The sequence below is a fragment of the Diabrotica undecimpunctata genome, chromosome 5 (genome assembly GCF_040954645.1).
Source record: "Diabrotica undecimpunctata isolate CICGRU chromosome 5, icDiaUnde3, whole genome shotgun sequence".
Classification (NCBI taxonomy): Eukaryota; Metazoa; Arthropoda; class Insecta; order Coleoptera; family Chrysomelidae; genus Diabrotica; species Diabrotica undecimpunctata.
Window position 1 is genome coordinate 76,544,028 of NC_092807.1, and position 21,744 is coordinate 76,565,771.

General features: G+C 34.0%; 1 protein-coding gene across 1 annotated transcript in view; it reads right to left on the reverse strand.

Moving 5' to 3' along the window:
* Positions 1-433: 433 nt before the first annotated feature.
* The window catches only part of LOC140441400 (protein arginine methyltransferase NDUFAF7 homolog, mitochondrial), a 378,831-nt gene continuing 357,520 nt past the window's right edge, over positions 434-21,744 (reverse strand). Inside the window, exon 6 of the mRNA XM_072532114.1 lies at positions 434-761. Within this exon, the coding sequence (XP_072388215.1) occupies positions 498-761 (264 nt within the window). The 3' untranslated portion in view covers positions 434-497. The remainder of the gene's footprint in view (positions 762-21,744) is intronic.

Genomic DNA, 21,744 nt, shown 5'->3' on the forward strand with positions numbered 1-21,744 from the left:
ATAAATTATATTAATATGTTTATGTTAATATATTAAACTCTTCTCTAACTAATCATTAAATTTTAAAATTTCTTTTTTTTTTTTAATTTTTAAAATTTTAGATGTCTTTAATATTAATTTTGTATCTCCTCTCTCGCCTCTGTGTTGTTTTCGGTAACGACAATAACATTTTCATCGTTAATAGATACCATAAGTTTTATTAAGTTTTTATATCGTGTTAGTCGGGTGTTAAACTTATTTTGGTCATCAGGTTGTTCGGATTTTGTTGGTTACAGTGATAACTTTTCTTACATAAAAACTCAACACTACAACACTTTTACATCAGTTCTTCATAAACATCATTATAAAATCATGCAAAATGAAGCAATGCGAATATTTATTCAATAGTAAAGTAGGTATTCTTTTAGAGTAACATATTTTATATAAAATTCGGTTAAGAATAATTTTTTAATCCTTTATATTACATAAAAATCGTTCAAAAACAAGTACAACCATATTCACTTAGCAGAAAATCCAATTACTGGGCAACGCTCGAAAATTATTTTCATCGTTTCGGGGAAGAGTGCCATGAATTTAAATCTTTCTCCCATTTTATCTACGTCGATTAAGGTTTTATAACATTCGTTTAAATCGATTATATTTTTTCTATCGCTTATCTTATCTTTCAGAACTTTAAATCTGAAATTCAAACCAGTTTGCAGAAGAAACTCCCGTTGGGTGATAGGGCCAAAAGTTAGGATGTCCTTTACTTCGTCTGCAGCCTAATAAAAATACATAATATTAATGTAAATATTGTTTGATATCATATATATATATATATATATATATATATATATATATATATATATATATATATATATATATATATATATATATATATATAGTTGCTGATATATATATATATATATATATATATATATATATATATATATATATATATATATATATATATATAGTTGCTGATATATATATATATATATATATATATATATATATATATATATATATATATATATATATATATATATATATATATATATGTTATATCAATGGTATTCAAAAAAGATTTGCTATCACGGGAGATAGCGGTGAACCCATCGGTGCCCCTTCAACTTGTTTGTACCGTTGGTCATCTTTTTATGCAAGACATAGAGGAACGGGCAATAAGAACAGCAGAATATAAACCCAAACTATGGCTTAGATATGTGGACGACACTTTCATCATATGGACACATGGAGTAGACAAACTTACTGCATTTCTAGAATACATTAACAGTATCCATCCCAAGATCAAGTTTACGATGGAATTAGAAAGTAATCAGCAACTACCTTTCCTAGACGTCTTAATAATAAAGAAAGAAAACGGCAACATTGGATATACAGTGTATCGAAAACCAACTCACACTGACAGATACCTACATGCAGATTCACACCACCATCCTGCACAATTGAATTCGGTCATAAAAACTCTGACTATAAGATCTGAACGACTAACAGACGAAGAACACAAGAAAGAAGAAATGCAGAAAGTTACAAAAGCGTTAAAAAACAACGGCTTTTCCACACACAGAATCGAAATGGCACGAAGACCACAAAAAACAACAAAAGAAATAAAAGAAGACGAAAAACCGATTGCCAAAACCACTCTACCGTATATTAAAGGCACAACAGAGAAGATAAGCAGGGTCCTGAGAAAACACAAAATAGAGACTGTCTTCAACACCGACAGAAAAATCGCGAACATATTACCATCTGCCAAGACAAAGATTCCCCTAGAAAACCAAGGAGTATACAAAATTCCCTGTGGAGAATGCGATAGAGCCTATATTGGACAGACAAATAGAAGGATCCAAGTAAGACAAGAAGAACATCGCAATGCCATCGAACGTAAAGAAACGACGTCATCCCTAGCCCAGCATTCTTTAGCTACAGGACACAAAATTGACCTTAAACATACGGTAATGTTAGCGAATGTCGAAAACAAGAGAAAACGAATTATCAGAGAAGCCATAGAGATAGAAAAACAAGAAAATAATTTAAATTCTCGAGACGATGCCCAAAGATTGCCAAGAACATGGAAACCAATTATCCCGAAGAATAACGAAAGAACGGAATCGACCAAGACCCCGCCCACTGACCTGCGCACTGGACCAATTACAAGAGCGCGCGCAACGCACAGTAACTACAAAAGCCAGCTGCCCCACACCCGTAGCGTCACTTCCACTCGAACATCGACAAGAAGCAGACCATCCAGAGAGACTTGAAAATGGCAAGTGAGATCTTGCCGAAACGTCGTCAAAATGGTTTTTATCAAAACCAACAACATTTAACGCGGAGTCAAACCCGGAATACCATTGATATAACATACAGCTCCCGCGGAAATATCAAAACTAACATATATATATATATATATATATATATATATATATATATATATATATATATATATAAAGCTAAGATTAATACTACATTTACATAAATTACAATGCATATTCCAGTAATGCATTGGTTAGTGATCAGTGTATTAGTGTCTGGGGGATCGGGAGACTGAGACCTCGGGAGTCATGAAGAGGACATCAAAGAGGATGTCGAAAGCTCAGCGGAATTTTAATCAACGGGGTTTAACTCGACATATTGTTGAGTTTAATATTAATTCTTTTAATAGTATTAATCTTAGCTCTAGATTTAATTGTAGTAAATGTGGAAATCTTTCGATTTGTACAATTAAACCCAACAAGCCAAGATTAATACTATTACAAGAATTAATATTAAACTCAACAGACTTCTTGGTTGAACCGCGTCGATTATCACAAACTGCGCCGAGCTTTCAACATACTCTCTGATGTCTTCTTCAGGGCTTGCGAGGTCTCAGTCTCCCGAGTCTCCAGACACTACTACGTTGATCACTAACCAATGCATTACTGCTAATGGAAACAGAGGACGGTTCATTTATACCGTCGATGGTGAAGTGGTTTGGGTGGAGGTTGGCGTGTGAGTTAGCGTGAGGATTGGCGCGAACATTTGTGAAAGTAGGATTTTGATTGGCGGGTGAAGCAGACGATATTTCTTTTATGAGAGGTCTTCGTGTCAAAAGTAACCGAATGCCGTCATCTCTTTTATTGAGACAATTTGGCCTTTTTTCAATTTCTATGGCTTCTGGGATAATTCTTGGGTTTATAGAAGCGGATGGGGGCTATGGTTCTGCAGTTTTCAAAATCAATTTTGTGACCTGTATAAAGATGGTGTTGACCGAGAGCTGAAATTGAATCGGAATTGCGAACAGAAATTCATAAATCCTATTTTGGGTTCTATAATTTGTTTGGCCTACATAGGATCGGGGACAGTCTGCACAATGAATTTCATAAACTCCGTGGTGTTCATTTGGAATGTTGTCTTTGATTGATCTTACATGGGATGAAAGTTTTTGTTGAGGGGTAAATATTGCCTTTATTCCTCTTCATTGAAGAATTTTGTCGGTTTTGTCAGTGACACCTTTGATGTGAGGAAGAAGAGCTTTCGTATGATGAGGGTCTGAGTCTTTGGGTTGAGATAGAATGGGAGATTGATGCTGGCGGATGCTCATATTGATGTGGTTTTCGCGGTAACCGTTTTGGATGAGGGCTTGTTTTAATCCAAAGAGCTTGCACGTCGAGAAACGGTAGGGATGAATCAGTTTCTACATCGATCGTGAACTGAATACTAGGGTGTATACCATTCACATAGGTATCATCTCAAAAGAGACTAAAGCATCCCTGCCCTGGGACCAAATGACGAATGTATCGTAAACATATCGTAGCCAACATGTGGGTTTGAGCATTGATGTGGATAGTGCTCGGGTCTCGAAGTCTTCCATAAAGATATTGGCAATTACTGGAGATAGTGGGGCGCCCATTGGGGTAGCATTTATTTGTCTGTATAAGTGATTTTAAAAGATGAAATAAGTGTTGGACATAAAATGTTTAATGAGAGATAAGTGGTCTTGCTGGATACTGTATTTAGTTTTCAGAATGTTTAGAGTTTCGTCTATACGAATGTTTGTAAAGAGTGAACTACTACTAGTACTAGTAGTACTAGAATGTCTGTGAGATAGGGTATTGTTTAAGAAGTTCGATAAAATGAAAATAATTTTTGACGAAGGATGAAGCATTTTTGGCGAGAGGCTGTAGAGTTTTGGCCAATGGTTATGTAGGACAGTTGTATGCAATATCGGGTTTGTGAATTTAGAGTAGGCCGTATATTTGAGGTCTTCTGGAAGACTTTTCACGAGAAATTAAAGATTGTTTTATGTCAACAGGAAGAGAGGTTTTGTGGATATCTTTTGTTGTTTTATCCAGATGGGTTGTTGTATTATTAGGCTTTCAACCTATAAAAAGTGGAAGGAGAAGAAATCTGAAATAGACTAGTTGCTTGCGGATTTTACTTTCTTGAAATAGAAGATATAGTTAAGTGTTTCAAGTGTGGTGTAGAGATTAAAAAATGGGAATCAAATGACAATGTAATTAAAGATCACAAAAAAATTAGTCCAAATTGTACTTTTGTGGAAAGAGTGTATCCTATTTTTCTTAGAATCAACAACAACGATATCAAAGAAAATTTGAGCGAGAAGAAGAATGCCTGTACCTGTGCAATAAAATGTATAGTGTGGTGGTGAAACTAAGATTTCAAATACACCTTGTGTAAATTGTTACTTAAAAAGTATATTCACACTATTTGGTGGTGACAAAAATAGCCCAAGTCATACATTTAAACAAAAATAATTACGCCTGTACCTGTGAAGTATAAATGTCCAAAGTGTGGAGGAGAGAATGACATACCTAATACAAATTGTATGAATTGTGAGTACATACAATTATTGAAATCAAAATCTGGTGCTAAGAATATACCAAGTACTATGTTTGGGGAAATGTGAGGTCATTTGTTTAAAGAATAGAAAAAATATATATAAAGATTGATATTAGAATTATAGTATTAGTGGGAACACTCGGCTGGGTATGGCCTTCTAGAAAGAGAATCAGCGTTTCTGTGGCTAACTCCGACCCGGTGCTCAATCTTGAAATCGTATTCTTGGAGTCGTTCGATCCATCTGGCTATCTGACCCTCTGGATTCTTAAGCTGCATCAACCACTTAAGGGCGGCATGGTCGGTTCGGATTAAAAACTTCTTTCCATAGAGGTATTGATAGAAGTGCTCTACTGATTTAACTACTGCTAGAAGTTCTCTTCTCGAGACGCAATAATTCCGCTCAGGTTTTGAAAGAACTTTACTAAAATATCCGAGGACTCGTTCTTGTCCTCCTTGAATCTGAGACAGCACTCCTCCAATTCCCACTTTACTTGCATCTGTATCTAAGATGAACTCTCCTTCTGGCAGTGGATACCCTAAAATTGATACCTAACCTAACCTAACATAAAATTGGTGAAGTGATTAAATGCTTTTTTAAGGTCTCAAAAGCATTTTGGCAGTCTGTATCCCAGCGGTAATCCCTTGCTTCCTCTGTGAGTCGCGTTAATGGCTTAGCGATATCTGCAAACTTCTTAATAAACCTTCGGTAGTAAGTACATAGTCCAAGAAAACTTCTCACTTGATGTTTGTCCGTTGGTACTGGCCATTTCTTAATGGAATCGATTTTTTCCTTATCCACGGCCACTCCTTCTTTACTGACTATATGACCCAGATAATTGACTTTACCTTGAAATAACTGGCACTTCTTGGGGTTGACCATCAATCGGGCAGCTTTAAGTCGATTAAAAACATTTTCTAAATTCTTCAGATGATCTTCAAATGTCTCCCCAAGACGATTGTCATCTAGATAAACTAGGCATGTTTTCCAAGATAACCCTCTTAACACATTTTCCATAAGCCTCTCAAATGTCGCAGGAGCATTACAGAGTCCAAACGGCATAACGTTGAATTGACACAATCCAGATCCTGCGGTGAAGGCTGTCTTCTCTTTATCTACTGGGTCCATTTCTACCTGCCAGTATCCAGACTTCAAATCCAAAGTAGAAAACAATTTACTTCCAGCCAATGTGTCCAATGTATCGTCGATTCGAGGCAAAGGATAACTATCTTTCTTGGTAACGTTGTTAAGCAAACGGTAATCCACACAGAACCTCGTCGTTCCGTCTTTCTTCTTAACCATGACCACCGGAGAGACCATGGGCTCGTAGAAGGTTCTATCACCCCGTCTTTCTTCATTTCCTGAACAATCGTTTCTGCTTCCTCTCTTTTCGCCTACCTATGGTAATCGTCGAGTTGTTTGCCGAATTGGCTTAGCATTACCAGTATCAATTTTATGCTTAACAATGGTAGTTCTTCCCGTCTTTTTTCCTTTCGGTACGAAAATATCACGATTCTGTCGAAGAAATTCCCTTAATTTCCTTATCTCCATCTAATTTAGAGACTGTTCAGCAACTGTAACCATTTGGTCGAATTTGTCGTTGGAATTATCGGATGTTGTCGTCTGACGGATTATGGATGTCACAGGTACACAAGTCCCTACTTTTGTCTCTTTCTTGATGGTCACTGGGTAGTCATTGACATTGATAAGTCTCACAGGTATTTCTTTAGCCGAAATCACCAATTCCTTTCCAATTATGATTCTTCGGCCAACCTCGTCGTAATGGTTCCAAGGCTCCATCATAACAGGTGTCTCTTCGTCTACAATTCCCTGTAACCGTGCTACTATGATCGTTTCACTTCTTGCAGGCTCGACTGTATCTTCTTTAACGGCTGCTTGCACAGTGTTGTCATCATGTGGATGAAGAAATACCTCCTCGTTACCAACTTTGATTATCTTATTCTTAAAATCCAATTGGAATCCATGCATATTCATTACGTCCATTCCTAATATAACATCCTTTTCGATGTCAGCAACTATAACAGTATGGACGAACTTTTGTGCTACAATTCCTAATTGTACCTGGATTTCTCCATGAATGTTGGCATTTTCACCTGTAGCGGTCCGAAGTCGCAACCTCGTTGGTAACAGTTTCTTACGGCTGTTTATAACTGTCGGGCGTATAATGGTTCTGGTCGCTCCAGTATCCACCAACAACGTATGTCTTTTACCATTTAGTTCTCCATCTACATATACACTATCTTCACGACATTTCACAGAAGCTATTAGTATGAGAGGATCTTTGGAAAAGTTCTGGGTCGAAGCTGCCCCCTTAGGGCCGACCCGTTCTAGTTTTCCTGATGGTGAGTTTCTTGATTTGCGTCGTACCTAGGGTGCTTACGTGAACTTCGTGTGTGTCCTATTTCGCCACAATTCCAGCATCTTATGGTCTTCGTTTTCTTGTATGTAATACTTTTCATCATATTAACGATCTGGTCAAGTTTATCTTTATCTTCCTCTTTTACAGTCCTAACTTTACTGTACCCGCCAGAGGCCTGCGTAGCTGGCTTGTATTCGAGGGCGGCGGATAAGACATCAACCAATGTCTTGTGACGAGCTAATCGTAGTGTTCTCTGCATTTCATGATCACGAAGACCATCAATAAATGTTTGAACGGCCAATTTTTCCATCATGTCTTCGGGAGCTGTTGGATAGGCATACCGTAATAATGGCAATATCTACCTCATATTCTTGAAGAGCCTCATCTCTCTTTTGTCTTCGATTTTTAAGCTGTGACTGATATACATGCTCCAAATGTTCGTGGCCGTATCGCATATTTAACCTCTTCTTAAGTTGTTCGAAATCAACCGTCTCCTCTATGGCTATGGTCTGAAGCACATCTAAGGTATCTTCTTTGAAGAGCGATAGTCAGGTTAACAGCATTTTCTTTTTCAGACCATCCATTCGCTCTTGCAGCTGATTCGAACTGTTTCATGTCGTTGTTTCATGATGATTTTCCGCCGAAAGTTGGGACTTTAACATGAACAGAACCCCCACTTCCTTCAAATTTCGGCCGTGATTCCAACTTACATTTCGTCTCGTCTTCTTTTGTCTCTACTGTAATTGGATTGTTTCCTCTCTCTGCTGTCCCTGTTTCCTCCATCTTTCTTTCCATCTCTTTCATCTTTTCTTCGAAGATCGGCAGCAACTTGGTTTTTTAACGAAGATATTCTATCGTCGAGGGAAGGCATCTCAGAAGTGACTTTAGAGATTTCCAAAGAGATGTTATCAGAAACTTTGCTTTCGAGAGAAGAAATCCCGTTAGAAACTTTGTCTTCTAAAGAAGCGATGTCGCCGGAAACTTTCAAAATATTACCAGAAACTTTGGTCTCTAATGATGCGATGTTACCAGAAACTTTGGCCACATCAGAAGAAACTTTCGAAATATCGTCAGAAACTTTGGTCTCTAATTTCGAAACCGACCAGATGACAGCAGCATGTTTGTCTTCAAATATATAAGTTTCCGGGTCTAAACCCTCTTCCTCCAAAGCGTTCTTTAGTGGTTGGACTAAATCAGCCTTTTCTGGTAGAAGCTAATTCTCTGTCTTCGAGATGTCTTCTTAAATTCGTAACTGTGAGCTCATTAGTCATTTTCACTATTTATTTAAAATATTCCACTTTTCTGACACCAATGAACTGAGTTTATTAGTCTAATTTATTAACTTATTTATTATAAAATGTTCTAACACTTAGTTTATTAAAGTCGTTATTAAATTTATATATATATATATATATATATATATAAATATATATATATATATATATATATATATATATATATATATATATATATTATATACATATATATATTATATATATATATATATATATATATATATATATATATATTATATATATATATATATATATATATATATATATATATATATATATATATATATATATATATATATATATATATATATATATATATATATATATATATCTACGGCATAAAGTGGACTCCGCCCATGTTAAAATGCAGGTTCAATTGAGCTCCGTGGTCAAGTGGATACCGATATACGGAGCTCACTTGACCATTCCATAATATTGGTTCTATCGATTCATCAACATGTAGAGTTTAATAATTTATAACAATTTTTTGGAGCCCGTAAATACCCCTGTATCATAAATGTATATCGCTTAGTTCACGTGTATATATTATAGGGGTCGTTCAGATCTTCTTCATTGTATATTTTAACCATACGTTTATCGGTTTAAGTAAGCTCTGAGAGTTTGGCAACTGTGTGATTATACCGTATATTTTCAACATATACCCTGAACGGTTTATATGGGCTCCTTATTTTTATCTACTGTTTGTAGACAGTGGAATGTCATACGCATTACACTGTGTAACAGAGGATATCATATTACCTGGTATAACTAAGTACTAAAATGTAACTGGTTCTTTAAAAAACAGGTATGTAGATACAAAAGGATTTGGGCTTATTATTGAATGGAATGTTCGCTTGCATAGAAAATTTTATTTTTTCTGCATTTTTAAAAATAATGTTGTTTTTTTATTTAATATAATTTTATTAGTTCAATGCTGAACTCGATGTTTTTTTTAATTACAGAAATTTCGTAATATATTTTGTTTACGTGAGTATGTCTTTGTACGTTTTATGTAAGCATCCGATTAATAAAAACTACTTTTATTTTATCCAATATCTATTATCTTCTGCAATATCTTGTATAAAGCTTTTTTATTATTTTAGTTCTGCTCTTATTTGTGTACTAAATATGATATCTCGATAGAAGGTTATCTCAAAATAAATATGTTATACAGTGTAGGTGCCTTTATGCTACCCCAAGCGAGACTGTTCTTCAACTGCTATTCTTACCATTATGTGATACAAAATTTTTTCTCTTGTGTAGGTATACGGAGACAATATAAGTGAGTTTGTTATGTAAGGGGATATCATATAGTTTTTGGAGAAATATTCTGTAATTTAAGGTGTCGTAAGCGGCATTTAGAGTGAATAATACCACCCCCGATACCCGATATTTTTCGTACTGGTCTTTGATTTAGTATTTGTGATGTACATAATTTTCCCTATCTTTAGCCACTTTTGCATTTTAATTTAAATTTTTCTTCTAATATCGGTGATATCATATTAACGATCTTGTGCAAAAGTATTTTGAATAGTTGACAAAATAAAGATATTGGCCGATAGTTTTTATAGTCGTTGGAGTTTTTGCCAGGTTTAAGCAAGTTAACAACTTTGGCTTGTCTCTAGACTTTGGGTATCTCCATAATTTGAATACAGTTGTTCATCATCCGGATCAGCCATTGTAGTGTTTTTGGTCCAGATTTCGTAATAAGCTTTGTGCTCAGATCCTCAATGTCGGTAGTTGTTTTATTTTTCATTAAATATGTAGATGGTGGATTCAATCTCAACATTGTTAAAAGGTTCTCTCAGCTGACTGGTTTTGTCCTTTCTTACTCTACAATATAAGAATAACTCTCTTCTTAGAGTTATTCTTTGCTTCTTTTTCGATAGAAATAGCATGTCTATATCTATAATGTGGTTTTAACGATCAGCTGTATACCAAATACCCTAGGTTAGGCCCTATATGTGTTTCCTGCACTAGAAATAAGTCAGATTCGTGTTTAGCTCATATGTCTGATAAGTTTAAGTAAAGTAAAGTTTCTTGATCTTTAGAAATACCCTTAACAGTTATAGACATATGTTATTAGAATAGTTGGTCCTAAAAAGGACCAATTTGATTAAATCATATTAAAGAGGTGACTGAAGAATTAGCCGATTAATTAATTAATCATTACCCGGGGTATGCCCGATTGCGGTGGCCTTATTAGTACTTCAATCTTCGTAAAGGCTCGTTCTTTGAACCACAGAAGTAATGATTAATCTTTTACTTTTTATTAAAAATTTAAATTTTACATGCCGTCTATTACTTTTTGACGATATTTCGAATCAGATTTGTATAGTAATAATTTTAGGTATTAAAGGGCCTCTTTGTGGAAAATAAATAAGTTTGTGATATCGGTCGCAACTCATCTATAGATAATAAAAAAATAAACTGTTAAAATAAGTGTAAACAATTTCAACTACATACATCGGCGCCACTGTTTAGGTCATAGGTTTATCATAGATATCAAAGGTAACATTTTAATTCAATGTTCTATTTACGTATTTTCAATATTAAAAAAGTAGGAAAAGACATGTTTATGCTTTTATTTTTTTTAAATCTATTCTATTTTCTTTCTAGAGTTCCGTCTTTTTTTAACGACCTGTGTTATTTTTTCAATTGGGCACTTGTCCAAAGCTATGACAAATCCTCTGTCCTCTGCTATTCTATATTAATATGACTGATTCATTATTTTCTCTAAACACTCTGTCCTCTGCTATTCTACATTAATATGATTGATTATTTTTATATAGACATGACTCTGTCTGTTTTTCAATGTGCCTCCAGTAAGTTGCCGTTCCATCGTTTTCGTGGTCTTCCTACTGATCATTTTCCTATGGGTTAACCGTCTCTTGCCGTCTTTACTACTCTATTTGTTGTCATTATTCCATTCTACTCTTCTATTTCTTAACCAGTTCTTGATGTTCTTTACCTTGCATCTACGTCGTATATCTGTACTTCTAGCTCTCTAGCACTCTCCCATAGTGTCTTACCATCAATTTTTCTAAGTGTTTTCATCTCTGCTGTTTCTAACATCCTTTTTGTCCTCTCTGTGTCAGGTCTTGTTTCTGCCGCGTATGTCATTATTGGTCTGATGACTGTTTTGTAAATTCTGCCTTTCGTTTCTTTCCTGATATTTTTATTTCTTCGTATTGTTTCATTTAGGCAGCCTGGGGCTCTGTTTGCTCTATTCACTGGATCTTCCACTTCAGTTTCGAGCTTTCCGTAGCTAGATAATGTGATGCCTAGATATTTAAATTCCATCACTTGTTCTATTATCTGACCTTTCAGCTCCAATTAACATCTTAGTAAATTTGCTGTTGTAACCATGCATTTTGTCTCTTTTGGGGAAATTAACATGTTAAATTTTATATGAAATTGGTGCAGGATACGTTGTAAATCATCTTCACTTTGAAAGAGTAGTATTGCAGATTATTTTAATTTGTTTTTCTTCCATTTGGTATCCTTTTTAAGTTCTTACTTTTTTATTATTTCATCCATAATCAGGTTGAACAATAAAGGACTCAGGGAATATCCCTGCCTTATCCCACTGTCAGTTTCAATAGGGTCGGTTAGTTCTTCGTCTACTTTTACTTTTATTGTGTTGTTTTGGTATATATTTTCGATCGTTTTGAGTTTTTCTAGAGGTATCTCTCTTGCGTACAATAAGTGGATAAAGTTTTTTAATTTATATATCTTCTGTATATCATTATTTCTTCTGTGTATTAAAAGTTAAATTTTGGTTATTATTAAGATTCTCTTAACGTGTTTATTGTCTTGTTTCTGCGTTACGAATATATGTGTATCATAATAGATTGTAATGTATATTTCATTTAATACAATTAAAGTGCTCTTTGCGTTTGCCAATTACTTTCTCACTTCCTTAGCGATAGGTCTTTTTTTTCTCATCAATAATCTTATCCTCGCTCGATACAGCTATTCTAAGATATTTATATTTCACTATATGCTCATTTGGTCATTTGGTTTTTATCTCAAATTTGTACCTATGAAATTTATAATATCTAATATCTGGTGCTTTCATATGAAACTGGAATAAAACACTTGGTAGATAATGTTTATTCGTTTTGAGTACACTTTTTTTGGAACCCAGTATATTAAAGAATAAATATTTGTCTGTTCAGTGTTTTCCAAGTCTGTAAAACTTAAACTGGCTTAAATATTAGATTATACATTAATTTATTAAGAATGTTCAATATCTAAATTGAAGATTTTATATCTCAAAATATGAATAGGTTTTTACATTTTGTTTGACGTTTTAATCTTCGAATCGGAGTTCATTTTTCGAAAAACTATAAAATTGTGAGAACAAATTGCTATATAAAAGTACGAGGCAATATTCTCATGCTGTGAGCTTTGCTGCTCTGGTACTTTTATAACGCTAAAGATATTTTTAATTTATTGTCAACATTTTTGAGGTGTGTTTCCTTAAATGACCATGTCTAAGGTTAGTACGTTTGATTAAATGAAATTGACATTAATTTGATAGTTTCTATTTTATTAGTACTGATGGTATAATATGACTAGCATCTGTTGGTACTATATATCAATTTCAACATGTGGAAGTGAGAGCACTCTCTTGTTAGTAATTTCAGTGTAAATTATGACGAAACCAGAAATAACCCATAATATTCTCCCCGTGTGATCTTAGTATTTTCGTTGATTTAATAGTATAGGCCAGGGTATCCAACATTTCAATCAGCGGTATGTCAGAGTGGTTTTTATTAATTTTTATATATATTTGCAAAATGAAGAAGAAAGTTCAGTACAGGCAGTTAAACGGCTGATCCGTCAATTTAGACGTAAGAGCAAGTACCAACTTGCTGAAAAGCATACCCATACACAAAAGGAATATGTAATAAAATGTACTGCATAAACTATAGCGATATAAGCTATATATCTATTAATTATTAGGATATACAGTATTTTTTCTAATACACCTAGAACGATTGAGTAAATAGGTGAACTATAAAATAGGTGGATATTAGTGTGGAATTAGAAAAACTTAATAAATCGTTGATCAATTATTCACTATTAGGCAGTTAATGAGAAATGTTGGGAATACAAAAAAAAACATTAAACTAGTTATTTATAAATTTTAAACAAACACTGATAATCATAAGAATAAAACTATGAAATACCATGGAAGAACTAGGCTTACCTAATAAACTAATTAATTTAACAAGGAATAATCTACAAGTAAAGTCAGACTTCAAGGAAAACTGTTGACTTATTTTCAAATGTACATTGATTTCAAACAGGAAGATTCCATTCCAAACTCTATTTAAAAAGTAAAATCCAATAGTCATAACCCAAAGTGCTTTAAAAAAGGTGAACGAATTAGCGAACAGCTGTTTTGAAAACTAAATATTATGAAACGAATTGGGGATATTATATTACACAAACTAAACCGCTTGTCTACAAAAATAAAATCAAGAAAATATGATACGACAGAAAAGACTAATGACTTTACAGCTAATTGCCACATAAATATCAATGTATAACGCAAATATTAGGACGATTGTATACATATAAGACAAATAACGATAAATGTTACAAATAAAGGTTAAAACGTGCTTTTCAATTCGCGGTAAAAGATTTAATAGAGTTCAGCACACAACATAAATTCGTAACAAAATTCATATACCAGTAAACGGTACTCGAGACAGCAGCAAAGTAATTTTGGCAACAAATATGTAGGTTGTACTTTACACCATTGGAATCATAGCACCCGCTATGGAAAATGGTGTCTTCTTTGACATCCAACAACCACAAATGTAAAATTAGGAAAGATTAATGTGAAATTAGAAAAATTCAATGAACCGTTGATCAAATATTCACTATTATATACTTAATTAAAAATGTTGGGAATAAGAAAAACATTAAGCTAGTTTGCAATGCTTGAGAGCATTGCCCGGAAAGCAAATACAGAAAATCTCACAGTTTAATAATTAAGGTCCTCATATTATAGGGACTTTTGACGATGAGTTTAACATAGTAGTGAGTATAATTATTAGTGAGAAAAAAACATTAATACATTCAATAGAAAAAATCGCAAAAAAGGGTCCTCCAAATCAACGATAATAAAAAAATATATGGCTATCATAAGAAGACTATCATAAGAAACAGAATAGGACATAATATTTCAATAGACCAGTATAACTTTGAAATATTTCATCGGTCTAAATATTTGGGATTTAAGAGCACTTTTAACAAAAACACTACAAAAGAGAATAACGACAGAATATAAGCTGGCAATTGCTACGTTTTAAGCAAAAAATTAAATCCAAAAATACATCCCGCAGTAAGAAAAATAATATTCTACGTATGTAAGTAAAACACGAACAATGAAAAAATAAAATAAGAGCCGATTGAGCATCGCAGAAAGAAGAATTCTTAGAGAAATATATAATTCTATTATGAATCAGATCACAAATCAATACGAAGTGCAAAACAATAACTTTATCGTTGAGATTTAGTTTCTTGTACGACGGTGCAATTTTTATATACCTGTTTGGCCTTAGCATTAGTTCCCGGTCTTAAAACACTTCTGACTGAGGGCAATCTTTCTAGCAATCCTGATGTAATTAATACCTGAGTTTTACTTACATTGTCTTATATATGTATATATCCTGATTTTAGTAGTATATATTACACTTCTGGATTTAAAAGTGTTATGAGGTTATACATATATCAGTTTGCTACCTGAATTTTCCCTTTTGTCTCTTATGTGACAACGTTATCTGCAATATCTAAAACGCTCAAATTTTTTAAAATTATTAGGGTCTATTGTTACGTTATATGCCCTATTTTACATCGTCTCTTTTGTCTGTTAATGAACATTTATTTGGTTTTCTCGTTACTATTATACCGTTTTTTTGCTGGTAATAGCATTATTCTATAGTATTCTCATATTTAATCTATGGAATAAATCAGGATAGCGGATAGATATTCTTTACTTTCTCGGAGAAATTATATTGTAACACACAAAAACCCTATTAAATTGCCAAAAACTTCCTTGCATATTCTACTTACTTATAAGGGGCAGCAGCAATATCAGTACCATAATAATGCATATATTCCTGGACTGGCTAATCGTTGGATAATAGGAAGTATGAATGTAGCAGTTTTAATGGTTTGGTGACTGCTTGCTAAAATCGGGGAGCAGAGATATCAGTACCAAGTTAATGTCTATAGGAGTTGCGGATACATTTTCTGATAACTTTTCTGAGTTCCTCCCTTTTTTTAACATATACTATAGAAGTCTCAAGTACAGTTCCCATGTATTTTGTGAAAGATGCATAAGGTATTTAGACATCGTTTTTTGTAAAATTAATGTTTTAGATTTTCAGATGTATAAACTTGACGTTCATTAATTTGGACTCATTTAGTTTAGGTTTCCAATTTTAAGTACATATGAATTTTATTTAATAACTGTTATAATTTTTTTGCTGCTACTTTGCTGTTGTCAAATACTGTGAGTATGACAGTGTCATTTCCAACTATGACCACGTAGGTATACTATTTGCAGGTTAAACTCCCATGCTATACTTTAGCAAAGGCCTAAGCTATGTCAAAAAAGACTAGCACAATTTTTTTTTCTAAAACGTGTTTCTCAACAAGTTTCTCACTTAGTTACCTATATCGATAATTCTGTATATTCAATTAATCATAGGATATTTTTTATCTCTGAATAAAAATAATCGGTTTGGAATCAGCTCTTTTCTTTTATTATTAGTTTCATTAACTTAAGGTGGTTCTTAACTAGCTGTTTCTCAAACAGTTTTAACATTACTGATTTAACAAATATGAACAATTTGTTATATAAGATTTTGAATAAATCGAGTAGCGAATAATTAATAAAAATAAGCGATTCATTTATTTTGAAAAATTATGTAAATGCAAGTATCACCATATTTACTGATTCTTCATCATCATTCTCTTTGCCTTTATCCCTTTACGCCTTATCCTTATATACAGAGATATCTTTCTATCTTTCGCCATATCAAGATGAATTTCTTTCATACACATATTTCTCCTATTCGTTTCCCGTCATCTCTTTTTCGGTCTTTCTCTCCTACTACTTTCTGGGACCTGGAAAACCAGAATCCTATGTATCGCATGACTCTCGTGTCGACGATCAACATGCCCTAATTATCGTAACCTATGCTTCTTCATTTTTGCATAGATGAGGTGCTGCGCCTAGACTTCTGCCAATATTTTAATTTTTAATTTAATATTTTCTTTTTAAGCCACCTATCCATCTAAGCATTGTCATTTCGTTCAAATGCATTCATTGTTCTTATTTTTTTAACTGTCCAATTACGGTTTTATATCCGTTTTATGGAATTTACCTTTCAGTTTCGTAAGAACTTTTCTATCACACAAGACATCACTTGCTTCTTTCCATTTTATCCATCCTTATTTGAGTCTACTATATCTCCATCTATTTCCCCATTGCTTTGTAACATCAAATCTAGATTCCTACTTAAAACGATTTTTTTTTTCAATAATTTCACCAGTCAATATTACAACGTGATTTAAAGTGAAGTTGAAGTTAATTTTTAAATGCACACTTTAGATACTCTGGTTTTGTCTTCCTTAGTACCTTTTTGCTCAAGCGCCCATTTTCATTGTCTCAATCATTAATTGAATTCTCTCTCCTTATCTCTTACTAACACCACATCGTTAGCATACATCAGGCACCACAGAATATCTCCTTGACATGTTTTCGTTAATTTTTCCAACACTAATTAGAAGAGATAAGGGATTAGCACTGACCCCTGATGCAATACTATTCTTAAATGAAATTTATCAGTCTTACCCTCACCTGTTCTAACATTAGTTTTCCATTACTTGCCTTATGATAAAAATTGCATCCGTTGTTGATTTGTCTTGCGTGAATTTAAACTGATTTTTTAATATTTCTATTGGTTGGTAAGTTGGCTTTCTCTCTTCTAAAAGCATTTACTAACAGTGGCCATACCTAGTGCTACTGCTAATTCCAGTATATTATCTGCTGCGTTATTTCTAGTTCCAATGCCGTATCCTCCATCTATATGTTCATTTCCTCTGTCTAATTAGCCTATATTAGCGTTGAAGTTACCTTCTATTATGAGTCATTTCTTAGTTGGAATATTTCTAAGTCTACCACCTAACTGATCATAGAAAGCTTTTCTTTTATCGTCACCTATTTACACATAGCGACATGGATTATGCCTGGAGGAACAACCGCTAACCAAATTGATCATGTCTTGATAGACAAACGGGCCGCAACAAGCATACAAGATGTGAAAAGCCGAAGAGGAGCATGCTGCGGATCTGACCATCTCCTAGTACAGATAAAATACAAATGCAGAATTCAGAGAAACAGGAAAGAAAGACAGGAACAAAGAACAGAACAGCTAGATATACAAAAATTTAAACAACAAGATGTCACACAGAACTATGAGAGAGAAATAACACAAACACTGACAGCACTAGGTACCGAAGAACATTGGGAAGAAATCAAAACAAAAGTTATTGACGCAGCAAGAAAAATCATAGGCAAGAATAAGAAAAATAAAAAAAAAGGAATGGTTCAATGACTAGTGTAATAAGGCCATACAGAAAAGAAATGAAGAACACAAGACATATATGGAAAGAAGAAACAGAGAAAGAAGGGCAAGTTACCAAGATTCAAGACGGAGGGCAGATAAAATATGCCGAACAAAGAAAAGAAAATACGAAAACGGAATATACAAAAAATGGAAGAAAATGTTCAGAGGAACAATATAAGACAGGCGTACAGATATCTACGCAATTTAAGAGAAGGATATAAACCCCGAACAAATCTATGCAGAAATCAAGAAGGGCAAATAACCAGTGGTCCAAAAGAAATAAAATCAGTCTGGAAAACCTATTTCCAAACTCTTTTAGGGACACAAGAAAATGAAGATCATATTGACATGCATCACAATGAGCGAGACACCGAAAATATAGAACCCCCAACGATGAAAGAGGTAAAACAGGCAATACGAGCACGAAAGATCAATAAGGCTCCAGGTATTGACAACGTCCCACCTGAGCTATATAAATTAGGTGGCGATCACCTAGTAGGACAAATGCATGTGCTCATGAACAAGATTTGGAATGATGAAAAGATCCCTAATGATTGGAAAACCGGGATTATATGCCCAATTTATAAAAAAGGGGATAAACTAAAATGCGAAAATTATCGCGGCATAACCCTCTTGTGCACGGCGTACAAAATTTTTACTTACATACTAAACAAACGACCGGTTTCTGAGAAGGAAGATCTACAACTGACCAACTATTCACAGTGAAACAAATCTTAAACAAATCGTGGGAATACGACATTGACGTCCACAAAATATTCATAGATTTCAAACAAGCCTACTACTTAATTAATAGGAACAAGTTATATCAAATATTGCAGAGCTTTAATATCCCCCAAAAATACATCCGACTGGTAAAAACAACAATGGATTCGTCAATAGCAACTGTCAGAGTCAAAAATTAGCTCACTGAAAATTTTACGATAGCTCAAGGATTAAAGCAAGGAGACGGGCTTGTACCAACACTATTCAACCTGACCTTGGAATATGTGATAAGACAGCTGATTATTGGAAGAGGTAATCTCCTAATAATACAGATTGCCCTATGCCGATGATATCAGCATCATGTCTTGCAGAACAGAAGAGGCGGCAGAAATATATTCACAATTAAAATCAAAGGCAAAAGAGACCGGACTAGAAATAAATATTCAAAAGACAAAAAAGTTAACACAGGCAAGAGCTAGGGGAAACAGACGCACAGTTGAATTAGAGAACGATATTGAAACGGTAGAAAGTTTCATATATTTAGGAGTTACATTAAACACGGATGGAACAGAAGAGCCAGAAATCCAAAGATAAATAGTAAAGGGAAACAAAGCTTATTTTTCACTCGATCATGTGTTTCGCTCCAACAACACACACTGGAGATCGAAAATCAGGGTCTACAAAACTATTATCAGACCAATAGTATGTTATGGATGCGAGACATGGGTGATGACAGAAGAGACAAAAAGAAAACTGGAAGTCTTCGAAAGAAAAGTCCTAAGAAAGATATTTGGACCTATTAACGAAAACGGAATATGAAGATCCAGGTATAACCATGAACTCTACCAACTGTTCAAAGAGACACCGATCTCAGAATTCGTTAAACTTCAGAGACTTCCCTGGGCTGGTCATGTAGTAAGAATGGAGACAGAAAGATTGACGAAAAGAGCCCTTGATAGTAAAATGCAGGGCGCAAGACCAAAAGGAAGGCCACGGAGAAGATGGGAGGATGAAGTGGCAGCGGACGCGCAAAATTTGCTAGATGTGAGAACCTGGAGAAGATCGGCGCGAGACCGATAAGGTTGGAGGCATAGTTTGGAGGAGACCAAGGCCCGATTTGGGCTGTAGCGCTATTGGAGAGAGAGAGAGATGTAGATGGTGGATCCAAGCTCAACATCGTTGAAAAGTTCTCTCAGCTGACTGGTTTTTTCCTCTCTCACTTTGAGTATTTCTTTGCTTCTTTGTCGGCAAAGATAAGACTTTTCTATTTATCACATGGTTTTATCTGCACTAGAAATACGTCACATTTGTGTTAGACACATGTCTTACCTATGAGTTTTAGTGAAGTAAAGTTTCTTTATCTCTAGATATGCCCTCAATTTTTATAAACATAATTAGAATAGGTTGTCCTAAAACGTTCGAGTTGACAAAATCATATTGAACGGGTGATTGAATAATTGGCCGATTAATTAGTTAATCATTACCCAGGGTACGTCTTATTGCAATGGTCTCATTAGTACTTTAATCTTCGTGAAGCCTCCTTCTTTTGGCCCCTTAAGTAATGGCTTATCATTTACTTTTCATTAAAAATTTAATTTTTATATACAGACTATTACTATTCGACGATATTTCGAATCAGATTTGTGTACTAATAACTGTAGGTATTAAAGAGTCTTTTTATGCAGAGTAAATAAGTTTGTAATTTCAGTCACAAGTCGTTTATATGGATAATAAACAGTTAAAATAAGTGTTCAAAATTTTAACTACCTATATCGGCGCTATTGATCTTGACAATGGCTACTTAGACATAGTATTTTTTAGTATGTAATATATTCTGGATCATATTACATACGTGCCAATATGCTGTTGTTGAGCGATATTGATATATTTAATGTATGGAGGATATATTGTTTCCATTCCTATTTACTATGCACGTGTTTAAAAATAATATTTGAAAAAAATATATTGAAGGGAAGTACTTTTACCTATGGTAGCGACAATCAAATTTATTTCTTACACTTTAACGTTTCGTGGTAAAAATGATTTTGTGTGAAAATAATGGTGATTAAATAGGTGCTTTGGAATATTTATTGAGTTCAATCTAACTGCAAGATTGGTATAATAAATTATTTATCCCTACAATATGTGATGAATTTATTTCTATTGTATTGAAATATCTGCAACTCATAAGAGTGAACAAATTACAGAAAGCGAAATTTTACTCTCTAATTATTGATTCAACACCTGATATAGATCAGCGTACCGTCATTCTTCACTATGTTCTTTTAAGTGGTATAAAAGAGGGATTTTTGAGATTTGAGACTCATCAAACTGATGGTTCGGTAGTCACTACATCTTTTTGCATTTGCTTTTTTAGGTATCGTCACAAAAATCGACAGCCGCCAATCCGTTGGTATATAGACAGTTTCATAAATTTTATTAAACAGATGAAGGAGAGATATTTTACCTGAACTTTGGAAGCACTTTATTATTTCACTCGGTATTTCATCTGGTCCCGTCGCTTTTCGGGTCTTTGCTAATCGTATTGCTTGTTCAATTTCGTCCATAGTTATGTCAGGTCCTGTAACTACTTCGTTAATTTTAAGCTCGGGCCTTTCATCACTAAACAGTTCCTCAATATACTCTTTCCATCTGTCTATTTTATGCGAATTAGTGATAGTCAGTTTTCCGTCTCTATCAACGTTGTTATTTGCCTGTTTTTTTTTCTGACCTGTCAGTTGTTTTATTTTTTTATACATATTAAATTAATCATGTTTTCCCTGTAATTCTTCAATTTCTGAACATTTGTTTTCGAAGTATGTTTGTTTTGCAGATTTTATTTTAGTCCTT